The sequence below is a fragment of the Ostrea edulis genome, chromosome 10, assembly GCF_947568905.1.
Source record: "Ostrea edulis chromosome 10, xbOstEdul1.1, whole genome shotgun sequence".
Taxonomy (NCBI): Eukaryota; Metazoa; Mollusca; class Bivalvia; order Ostreida; family Ostreidae; genus Ostrea; species Ostrea edulis.
Genome location: NC_079173.1, coordinates 16930625 through 16943017, shown reverse-complemented (window position 1 = coordinate 16943017; position 12393 = coordinate 16930625). Strand labels below are relative to the sequence as shown.

General features: G+C 37.1%; 1 protein-coding gene across 1 annotated transcript in view; it reads left to right on the top strand.

Annotated features, from left to right (window-relative positions):
• The window catches only part of LOC125666407 (uncharacterized), a 14391-nt gene extending 10824 nt beyond the window's left edge, over positions 1-3567 (top strand). Inside the window, exons 5-7 of the mRNA XM_048899576.2 lie at positions 471-694; positions 1314-1540; positions 3010-3567. Coding sequence (XP_048755533.1) covers positions 471-694; positions 1314-1540; positions 3010-3055 — 497 coding nt within the window. The 3' untranslated portion in view covers positions 3056-3567. The remainder of the gene's footprint in view (positions 1-470; positions 695-1313; positions 1541-3009) is intronic.
• The last annotated feature ends 8826 nt before the right edge of the window (positions 3568-12393 follow it).

Below are 12393 nucleotides of genomic sequence, written 5' to 3'. Positions count from 1 at the left end.
AATGACGAGTGAATTTCGTGTTGAAACTTTTCAATTTTGAAAATTATTCATTAGCAACTAAAACAGTCTATGCGTTTTCATCTAAAATATGTACCTTTATCGTACTGTCACTACTCAACACCTAATCCACGGAATTAAATCTAGCGGTATTGCTCTAATGAAAATATTGAGAATTAAGAAGAGTGACTCAGTCCTCCATACATGTACAGCTGTTGCAGATACATGCTGTTAAATGTAGAAGAAACGGAAACTATTCTTTTATGGTATTTTCGAGATATTGTCTTAAAAGTTCACTTTACATAGATAAAAATCCCCTCATATACATACATACATGTTTTAAGTTGTGCATCCATACAAAGGGTTGGGTGAGTGGGGATGCCCTTTCCTGGAAGATAACAAGGGGGCGTGATTTGATTATAACACGATATCTGCATTTCCTCTGCCTTATTTCTGTATGTTCAAATTTCAAGGTGATTCCTCCGCCACGCTTGGAAAAGAGCAGTCACTCGCAGATCTTATCAAAAGGCTTCAGTTAAGGAGAAAAAAGAAAGAAGTGGCGGCGGCCGCCTCAGCTGCCATAGAAACAGTTCCTAACGGAAATCTCGGCGCAGTGTTTTCAGAAACTCTTAAGCCCAGCAACCTTAACCCAAGCTTGCCCGTTGCAAAAATGCTGGAGCTGGCGAAGGACGGCATTGTAAGTTTGATTCATCCAATTACTCCAAAAATGATAGATAGAATATCGATGTATTGTACATGTACACGGATTTATTTTGTCAAAAACACATATTTTTTTTGGATCAGATGTGTAGTTATGAATATGAGTCCTTAATAGTCTCGCTTTCCTCGGACTCTCGCTCTCTTGCATTGGGTAAGTGTTCAATTAAAACAGATAAAGTCGGGATTGACAGGTTTGTACAGGACTTGTCCTTAGACTAGTACTCGTTTTCGCACTTCTTTCGCTATGCTTTGAGACACGGAACTCGCTGCGAAGCTTCTAGTGAACAAATGCATCAGCTTTGAAGGGGGGGGGTGCCACGGTTGATACACTTTTACAATAGGTGTTTCCCTTCCCATAAACCTCGTTTTCCATCGGACTTGTAGGGGATATGCAATGCTTTAGCAACAGCATAGAATGTGTATTACTACGCGTGACATATAGATATGCAGATATACAACCCCAAGTAAAATGTTTTCTGTTGATATCTAATTAAAGTTCGTAACTTTAAAAGAGGTCCTCCCAAAATCTATAATAAGAAATGACTTTTATGAGCCGATTTCCCGTATTAAGGTTCATGAGGATGTTGTCGTTTTAGGGTGTACAGCCGAGCCTGCAGAACATGGTCTGCCCCACTAAGCAGTGTCCATTCCCCCTAGCTTGTGGAAATCCCGTCAAGACTTACACACCCGAAACATTTTTCGTGTGCCCGGAGTGCCCGATGTGCCCTGGAGACATTCTGAAAGGTGTTTCCGCCAGGCTCGGAAAAGTTGTCAGGATAGCCAAACCTAAAAAGAAAGCCAGGATAACAACGAAGTCAAATAGGTAACAATCCTCCGCGGGTTTCTCTCCTGTGCATGGCTTATATTTGCTTGTGTGTTTTGCTTGCATGTTTTGACACTGTAGTCAACACATTGGTGATGTAAATGTATATACAAAGCGGAATATATATTTATGATAAGCATATATTATCATTATTTAACACATCTGTAAAGTTGTATGCTTTTGTTAAGAAACGTTATTTTTTAAATTCATAGTTCTAATTTATTCTGATATTAGCTATATATATAATTACAGCTATGTGTAATTACATCATTTACAATCAACTCTTTCTTTCAGAAAACTGGAATACAAAATATCACCAACTCGCATAACACCGATTTCTCATTTTGTGAATCAACCATATTTATCGCATATGCTGAAATTTCATTTCTGAGGCTCGTAGGGTGCTTGATGGTGGATTATGATCAATGTGCATGCAATTATAATCATGGCTTGCTAATGTGTGTTTGCTGTTGCCGTTGGGAACTATGCTTCATGCGGGACGAAAAACATAGTAAAGTCACAAATGCTTGTAATAGATATTTTAGTTAATTGTTGTATAAAGTAATGGATATGTTAACCTGTCAACTAGGGCGGCAGCCTGCTTAATCTCTCACGCGCTGTTGCCTTAATCTCGCACGTGCAATCTGCTCAATCTCACACGCGTTCGCACGTGCTTTATCGTCTCCGTATCACACGTACACATGTATTGTCGTCTCGTGTATGGGTATGTATTTATTTTGCATCAACGTTCCACAACTTCATGTCCATCATTTCGTAGTCTCGCTTTCTCCAAACTCTCGCTCTCGATACTTTGCTCAAGCGAGAGTCTGTTACGATTCCTATTCAAACTTTGTGGCCAGTAGAGGGCGTTAAACCAAAAAATAACAATGGCTACTCTTGATACGGATATATGGGTTTGTTGTTAGTTACAAAGCAAACAGATATATTCTATTGTGTGTTGAACCAAAATGTCTTTTTAGTATAATTGATAACTGAAAGTCTTTCAGTTGAAAATCTAAATTTTGCCTTTGTAAACAAACTTCGACAGTTGCGACGACCTTCAGTTCCTCCACGTTTCCCTATCAGCCAATCAGAAACAATACCGATTTCTCGATAATTCTCGATTTGAAATAACAAAATAGAATAGGAATCGTACCAGAGCGAGATTCTGGGGAAAAGCAAGACTAATCATTTTGCAATTATACATGTATATGTAAGCATGAACATTGTTCTTTTCATTGCCATTGGTATAGGTGGATGAGTTTTTCCTGAGTTGTTTTACATGTGGCTTGTATTTCATTTGTATATTATTTTTGGATCAGTAGAATAACAACAACAACAAAAAACCCAAAAAACTATTCCTAAAAAATTGATATATGATAAATTTCGGGAAAAAACATAACAAAAAATGTTTTAAATAGGGCTATTGATTACAAAAGCTTTGATTGGAGGTTGATTATTTGTTACAGCGGTGCACTAACATCGTCCTACGATGTGTTGAACTTCGCAGGATGACTTGTGTCACTGTAACATGCGAAGTGGACTATCAGCTCGGAAGGACGGTGCTGAGGAAATTCGAAATCATCGGCAACCATGAACATTGTAGTCAATCATATCCACCTCTTCATCAGTCTGTGTGTCTCCGTGTATTATTTTCCTACACGTGTATTAGTTACAAATCAAACGTTTTGTATCGAGATGTCGCACTGCTTTCATTATGTAACAGTATGTCGGTCACGTGATACTATTGTAGGGGGTTTGTCTGAAGCCTTGTGATTGCTGTATGGCTTAGCTGGTTTGGTCATGGAAACGATGTTTTCTAATTATAGTAAAATATGATTCAAGAAACTTATTAAAGTTAGATATATACATAATCTCCCATGTTTTGTTATTCAAGAAGAGAATTTCATTTTTGAAAATGCATACTATTTGAATGAACCGAGGCGCTTTACGCCAACATACTTCATGAAACGCTAACGCGCTTCATCAAAGTACATGTATGCTGGCTCGAAACACTAGCTGCTGTTCACGCCTTCATGTATTATCAAAAATAAAATTAAATTTTTGTATTTACCTTTTACTTTCATTTCTTTCGGACGATTCCCCGCCTTTGAAATAGTCATACTACATTTACCAAGATTCATACGCACATTGTTCATATTCATGAGTAAATGGCTATCATGTCAATTGGAAAAGATGTAGAAGGCAAAAACATTGGAAATGTAGATATGAAAACTTTCAAAATCCTATTACATGCCATTCAGAGGTAGAATAATGCTTGCAACAGTAAATTAGTACTAATGAGCAATTGACCTTGCCCTGTGAGGTTGTAGGGGTCTCGCTGTTCGTAGTTTGATACTAACAGTATAGAAAGTATTTGGCTTACGATAGACGCGAACTTCACACTTAACCACATTAACACTTAGTATCAATAGACTGAAAACTCCATATACAGTCAAACCTGAATTCAACGACCTTTCAACGGAACTTTTAAAAATGTCAAATATCAGTATACATATTACTGTTTCCTGTCCACAGCCAAGAAAAGGTTTTACAGGAAATTATCTATATGTATTTGGATAGATGTAACATTGAAGCTGATAAAGCACCAGTTTCCAATTTCCACACCAAATGCGCTGGAAAAAATATATTGTCCTATATGAAATAAGTTATTATCCTTACTTTTAACTCTCAAGTCGATTTAGTAAGTTGAAAGATTTAGTGAATCTATATAAATAATAACGCATATTGTCATAAGATTAAAATTGTCTTCAGAAATTTGGATTTATAGAAAAGTTGGCGATACTTTTTGAGTGTTTTAAAATCATAAAAGATTAAGGACACATAAAGCAGTACAGTTAGATGATGGAGATTTATGAAGAGTAGGGCGACGCATTGTATTTCTCAGAGAGAGAGAGAGAGAGAGAGAGAGAGAGAGAGAGAGAACATACAAAGGTATTGTTCATTAAACTGGGGAAAATTGTGGGTATTTCAATTATTGGAAAAATATTTTACAGTCGATCACAACTCTTTCTGAAAAAAAATGCCATAAAAATTTAGGGTCAGAGGCAGTGTGTGACTTAACGTTTATCCGTCTGCCCGAGAGGATCGATATATCAGAAACACGACCCTCTGTCCGTAATGCCGGTAAAAAGCATGTTTACTTTCTGAAAAATTAGACCTTCACCCATATCATCTTCGTTAGCCAAGGGTGACGCTCCACGGTATTTCTCTTTTGTCAGCGAAGATGCACCCATACTAGACCAAGTAAAATTTAAGTGATTAATTACTTCCGATTTCAATAGAAAAGTGTTTAAAAGTCTACGTACCAAGATGTCCACTGTGTTCGTAATGATGGTGTAGGTGAATAGTATCTTGTTATTGATATACCGATTATTAGGCCGTTCTTGGCACTCTGATTTTGACTACGGATAACTCCGTTTACATGATCAGGATATAGGGCTCACAGCGGGTGTGACCGGTCGACAGGGGATGCTTACTCCTCCTAGGCACCTGATTCCACCTCTGGTGTGACCAGGGGTCCGTGTTTGCCCAACTATCTATTTTGTATTGCTTATAGGAGTTAGGAGTTATGAGGTTGATCACGGTTCGTTATCTTCACCTTTCATTCGAAAGTAACCGAGAATGACGACTTTGATTCATCACTGTGTACTTTTTCTGAAATTCTGTTAGAATATATCAAAACTTGCATTCTAATATTCTTTTATAGTAAAAGTTACGTAATATATTACGTCGCCAGAAGGACAACCGAATCTGGTACAGGACAAGTAAATCTGTATCGTTACTGGACCAGTGAGATAATATGCTAAACTATGAACACTAAAATATAGGGTTGGTCCGGGGGGGGGGGGGCAGGAAACAGGGATATTTCTTTCTTGGCCTAATACAAGAGAAACTGGGACACGTGACTCCGCTAGTTATATTGGAAGACTGTACATGTGCATACTGTAATTATTATATATAAAAATGTCATGATCATGCAGTAATGTGTTACACGCTACACCTGTATTGATTGATAACTGCTCTTGAGTGATGTATTCATTAAGGAATCACGTCCTCAGAGGCACGCTTTATGATATAATGGTAAGGGGCATTGCTGTCGTTAACCAGGTCAGACTAGGGGGTCGCTTAAGGATGGACTCTTAATATCACCCCATTTGTGCATTTTTTACTTACTTTGTAACATTTAATGCAAAGATGGAGTTTGGGGAACTAAAATTATAAAAGTCTATATTTTCATTGGGTCATAGTAAAAAGATTTTTTTCCTTATTTGAAAAAAATTGAAAATACAGTATTGAATTTTGTCGCCAGTACAACAAAATTGCAACAAGCTGGTTGGTTGTGTATACTTTAACGCTCAAGAAACTTTTACTCATATGGAGACATCACCATTGCTGGTGATGGGCTGCAAAATTTAGACTTTGCCGCCTTTGAGCAGGAGGGATCTTTATCGTGTCACACCTGCTGTGACACGGGACCTTGTTTTTTGCTGTTCCATCCGAAAGATCGCGCCATTTAATCGCCTCTTACGACAGGCAAGGGGAAAGATTTTTATAACTATGGGTATAAAACGTAAATGACATAAGTAACAGGGTTTAGTATAGTAAGTTTGCATAATATCTTCAACTTGCTACCCTCTTTTGGAGTAACTTTAAACGCCCTGCTCCTGATCTTTACTTAATTAAAAAAAATATATATGAGAAAATCGATTTTCTTTTTCTTACTTTATTGTATATTATTGTCTTATTTCACAGTTTTATGATATGAAATCGACCAAACAAAATTAAGATGTATGACAGAAATTATGATCAATGTGCCTAAATTATCAGAGAAAATTCAGTCTGTGGTAAATCTTATTGAATTTATTAGTTCTTATTAGTTCTGCAATGCATACAGACAGAAATATATTCATACATAGTTAACATGTTTCAATAATGTATGTACAATTTCATCGTCGCACCCCACGACTGAAACGTATGCTCCGTTTCCCTTTCACGCGAAAGGGAAAAAGAGCATACGTTTCAGCCGTGGCGTGCAACGATGGTACAATTTATGCTTGCTGTAATGAATTTCAAGGTCCTTTGGTATGAGAAGAATGACTTTGAAATGACCTTGCCCAAATGATAAAAAATAAACGAAAAAGAATTGCGACATCCTCCTTTCTTTGTGTCAAAAAGTGTACGCATTATTGGTGGTTGTATACAAAATATCACATCTCAACGCGTCCAATTAATATGAAAAGAATTCTTCCTTGAAGCAGGTATTAATTCTGAAAGATTTTGAAAGCCGTTTATAGATAACAGATGACGTCACATATGACGTAGGTCGGAAGAAGACCAAACAGTTTCCTAATGATATCTAACTGCTAATCATGGCCTGTCGAAATTTTTATGTTTTAATCAAGTACATGTCATTATTAATGGGAGGAGGCATTTTATGAGATGTAGAAATCAGAAAATAAAAAAATGGTATGCCTTTTTGCTTTGAAACATTGATACATATTCTGACCCATTTCTTTCCTTTAGGGGGTCCAGTGTATGTGTTTTGCTGTCATATTGTTTTTTTTTTCAATTAGTACACTCGTTGCATGTAATTATTTAGAATGAGAATCCACACTAAATTTGTATATATTTAAGTAATCTTTTTTGATGTTGCTAATAAGGTCACGTTTTTGTACAAGCCCAGAAAACTTGGAAAAGCCCAGGGGTCAGGAAACGTAAACAAGCTCACCTTTGATCCAAGCCTTACTTTTATAAAAGTGAAAGTATGAGAGCGAGATCAAAAGTGAGCCCGTCTAAATTTTATGGCCCCCAGTCCATAATTATCTTATTGTCGATAGCATCGTGGTTAAAATGATACAGACATGGAATTTCGCGTAATAAACTGCTTACCTACAAAGACATAGATTACAATTATAAATGCATGGTGTTATTTATTGATGGTAGAGATGAGTGACGCTGTGGTAGATAATGACTGATTTGTTTTCTTTATACAGTATCGATATGAAATCACCGTTTGAAGTTATGGGATGATACCGCAAAGGATTACCACTACAAAGAAAATATCTTAAAAATAAAACACAAAAAGTCAAATTCTGTTTTCTTTTATCCTCTTTGTTTTCATAAAATCATTTCATAGTATATAGATTATACGTTTATGTTAGGAAAAGTCTAATAAATGTAGACATGTTGGTTTTTGTTTCGTTTATTTTCTTGTTCATTGACCACTATTTCCAACACCTTTATGACATCGATCTTGTCTATGTTTCATTTGAGTTACTCATGTATTTTTTTTTAATAGCAATGTGTAATGTATTTACCTATACGCCAGCGCCTACCCGGAATCGTACCTTGTCAATTCAAGGGTTTGGGGAATGACTTCAATATAACAATTGTCCTTCATAAGATGATTAGCAAGATGATCGAAAACAAAAGTCTGCAAATATATTAAAATAGTATGGTCTATCCCTAGCTGATTTAATAATCACCAAGTCAGTATGAAAAAAAATATCTAATTAGTATCTAATTTGCAATGGGTAGATTAACTGTCAGCCTTACAATGGCCAACCAAGGACTACCGCTAATACTGCAGCCTAATTCAGGATAAAACATTTCATCATCTGCTGTTGCTGCAAGCCTTATTAACATTGGCACACTGCACACAACAGTCGGGTCGCCAGATTGGTCAAAAGGATGAATTGTGTGTTACTCCTGGTGGCTAACCTCTGTTGCTGGTTAGCCTATGAGTTGTGTCCCACTCAACACACGACAGCCTTTTCAGTGGAATTCTTTCAGACTTTACTTGTACCATTGTGAGCTGACTTTGTTATGTCATTTCTGTACTTTTAGCGAGCGAAGCTCGCGTCGCGAAGCGACGCGACGAGCTCGCTCCAATAATTACACATATGAGTCACGTGATTTGCTCTTCTTCAGCTGAAAAAAGATGAGTATCGCCCATAATGCTTCTGCAAAAATGTCGCCGTCACTGAGGTATACTTCATTGACAAACCCGTAATTAAAATAATTAGATTGTTTAGAAAGTACCATAAACGTTTTTAAATTCCAGACAAGCTTTCTCATAGCTTCAAAATTTTTGTTTTTGCTTGGTTTGAGAGAAGAAAAAACATTGCAGCTAATGTGACGTCACAATTTGTAACTGTTTACACCAAGCGCGTTATATTTCCCGCGTTAAATGAAGAGGCGGATAAAAGTCGTGTTGCAAGATGTTAATGGGCTTCGCTCGTCTCAACGGTCACACCGTACAACATATTAATACGTCTTCCATGTACAACAATCTGCACTGGGATGGAGATCGATACCGGAATCGGATTGTTGCATCTGATACATTATGGCTGAACCGGAATGGCCACACTATAAAATTCCGAAATACTACACTACCCACGCATCTGATGACATGCGTTCCACATGTAAAAATCAATAAATCAAAATATAATTTTGCATGGTGAAACTGTTTTAAAGATGAGTGACAAAATGACTCAAACAAATAGAATTGAAAATTGGTGAACACTATCTGTGCCAGATATCTTGTACAACAGTTTTGACTGAGATGACCGAGGCACGTTAAGTGTAAATTATCTTATTTGTCGATACAACTTTAACATCATCTTCTTACAATTTTTTAAACAAGATGTGTTTGTGAAACAGTGATGCCCCGGATTACGACAAAGTGGAATTAATTTTCGTAAACAATTTTCCAAGTAGGTCAAAAGTCGATTTCAAGGTCTTCAAATTTGGTACCAATGGAAAGGGTCTTCCACAAGGAATACACATACTAAATATGAAAGGTCTATCTTTTATGTTGTGAAAGATATGACCAAGGTTAAAGTTGTTTTTTTGTTGTTGTAAATGTTGAAAATTTCCAAGAGAAAGGTCAGTGGTCATTGACAAGGTCACCAGATCTGGTATCGTTCGAAAGGTTTTCTCACAAGAAAAATGCACTTGTTTAATATAAAAACAATACCTCTGTCAATGTTATGGTCACCAGGTCAAAGCTTTTGGTGTCAATGGAAAGGTCTTGCCACAAGGAATACACATACCAAATATGAAAGACGCCCAACTCTCTATTTTGTATTACTTATAGGAGTTATGAGATTAATCACTGTTCATTACCTTCACCTTTCATCTTATGGTGTAAACGACATGACCAATTAAAGTTTTTTGCCACAGACAGACAGACGAACAGTCCAAAAACTTCAAAATTATGCCATTTCAATTTTCAATCGTGGTAATGTTTTGCCTGACCATTGCCTGATTCATTCTCGTTCTTTCCAATTTATGAGCATTTTCTAGGCGTTCTTGTAAATACCAGGGCCATTTATTGTTGGGCACATCATACATCAAATCCGGTGGTGTCGACACCTATCGCCCAAAACATCATCCTATTCCTGTGATTTCGTGCACCAAACTTCAATATGCCATCATTATGAAAGGAAGATGGACATCCCAGTCCGTGTAGTGTTCATTAACTAAGCATTGCTGTTAGAGTTCTGTTGAACCGATCTACCATTCCGTCTGAGTGAGAGTCGTACGGAGTGGTGTGGGGTTTTTGTATGTCCAACACTGCACATTTCCTGGAAAAGTTTGCTTTCGTACTGTGGACCCTGGTCAGAATGTATCACAGCTTTGAAACAACTCCTTCGACAATCTTTGTCTCAACTGTTTCTGCTTCCATGTTTGGCAACACAAAGCTTTCAGTTCACTTCGTAAAATAGTCTGCCCCCACAAGGATGTCATTGGTAGTTCGTCTGACAGATCAGTTGCCGCCCTTTCCATTGAATACCCCGTGAAGACTAAATGCATCAGAGCTTTGTTAGTTTGTCTTTGCGCTTTTCTCTTGGTGCACACTTCACAGCCAACAATTTAAGAATAAATATCTCTCTGGAGACCTGGCCAATAATAATATTGACGGATTCTGGCCAGTGTCTTATGAATACCAAGATGGCCTGATGCCCTTGAACCTTTCCTCGCTCCCGATTTGGTACGATGGCCTGTGATGTATCCCGTTTTGTGAAAGGTGAAGATAACGAACAGAGATCCATCTCACAACTCCTATAAGGAATATAAGATAGAGAGTTGGGCAAACACGGGCCCCTGGACACACCAGAGGTGGGGTTAGTTGCCGAGGAGGAGTAAGCATCCCCTGTCGACCAGTCACACCCGTTGTGAACCCTACATATATGTATATCTTGATCAGATAAACTGAGTAATCCGTAGTCAAAATCAGTGTGCCAAGAACGGCTTAACAATCGGTATGAAACACGTCAGATAGCATGTGACCCAATGGTAGATTATATTGGCAAACAAGATCATCATAACGACCATAGAATTTGCGAAATGCTGACTTTAAACGAGACTGTTGAATATCAAATCGGTTGAGAGATATAAACACAGTATGCAGTGATAATGGAATATTGTTACATAAATATGGGAAGTTGACGATGGAGAAGCTGAAATTCATCATCTATATATCAAACAATCTACAATTGATATTTATGATGCATCAAACTTGGTACCGTATAAGTTTTACATTTATACAGATGGTTCATAAGACCAAAATAAAGTCGCTGCTGTTGTTGTAATCACCAACGACGTTTTCTATGCACAACTTCCGTTTGAGTACATAAAAATTTCTAATGACATTTTACTATACTCTGAGATTTCCTATCTGTTCTACAGTCAATCAATAAATTCAATATTGATCATCCATACATTTTAGACATTTTAAACCAGTACTATCTTCTAACGAAACAAAATAGAATAGTTGAGGTCTGCTGGATTCCAAGTCATATCGGTATCCATAGCAAAAACAAAGCAGACAAAGTGGCAAAAATGCACTTCAATGTGATATTGTACACTTTAAAATTTCCTACACTGATTTAAAATATTTTATAAAACCGTACGTAGATTCTCTTTGGCAAATATATTGGGAGTTCTGTGACACAAGTAAATTTTATTCTATTCAAAAGATCGTTTCCCCGATTTTCGAAAAAAGAGTAGGTTCACTGGGGGCCGTCAGGGAAACTCCACAACCAAATAAAAAATTGACCGCCGCCGTGATATGGCTGAAATATTGCCAAAACGGCGTAAAACCATAATCAATCAATCAATATACCCGGTATTATTTCATTTTCAATGACCACTCGGCCCCACTGAGAACAGAGAGATTTACAATGTAACAACAGATTCGGATGAGATTCTATCATTTTTCGGTAGTTTCCTCTATTCTAGCCAATCTTTTACCTTCTTGATTTCCTTACAGACCCTGAAGTTGTTACAGGAATTGTCAGCTGGTGGTTGCATACAAAGTCACTACTGTCAAAAAACCGTATCAACGGATTTTTAAATCAGTATACAAAATATATAATAAGCTCGCACCAGAACGTGATCAGTTTTGAAGACGATCTTATGAAACGGATAATGGAAAAGCAAATCTGGATTGATAGGAATATCGTAGCGCTTCATGTAAAGCTGTTCATGCCCTTATGTATTATTAGAAATGGAATTCATGTTTTATATTTACATTTTACTTTCATTGCTGTCGGAACATCCCCTGCTGTTGAAATAGTCGTACTATATTCATCAAGATTCATACGCGCACTGTTTACATTGACGAGGAAATACCTATAATTTCAATGGGTAAATTTATTGAATTATGCAAACAAATATCAGATTGGTCTAAATTTGTGATACTTCACCAACAGCTGGTGACGTCTCAATATGAGTGAAAAATTCTCGACGGTACGTAAAACAATGACTCAATCACTCAATATACACGAAATGATATGTATTTTTACCTGGTTTTAACTGTTATG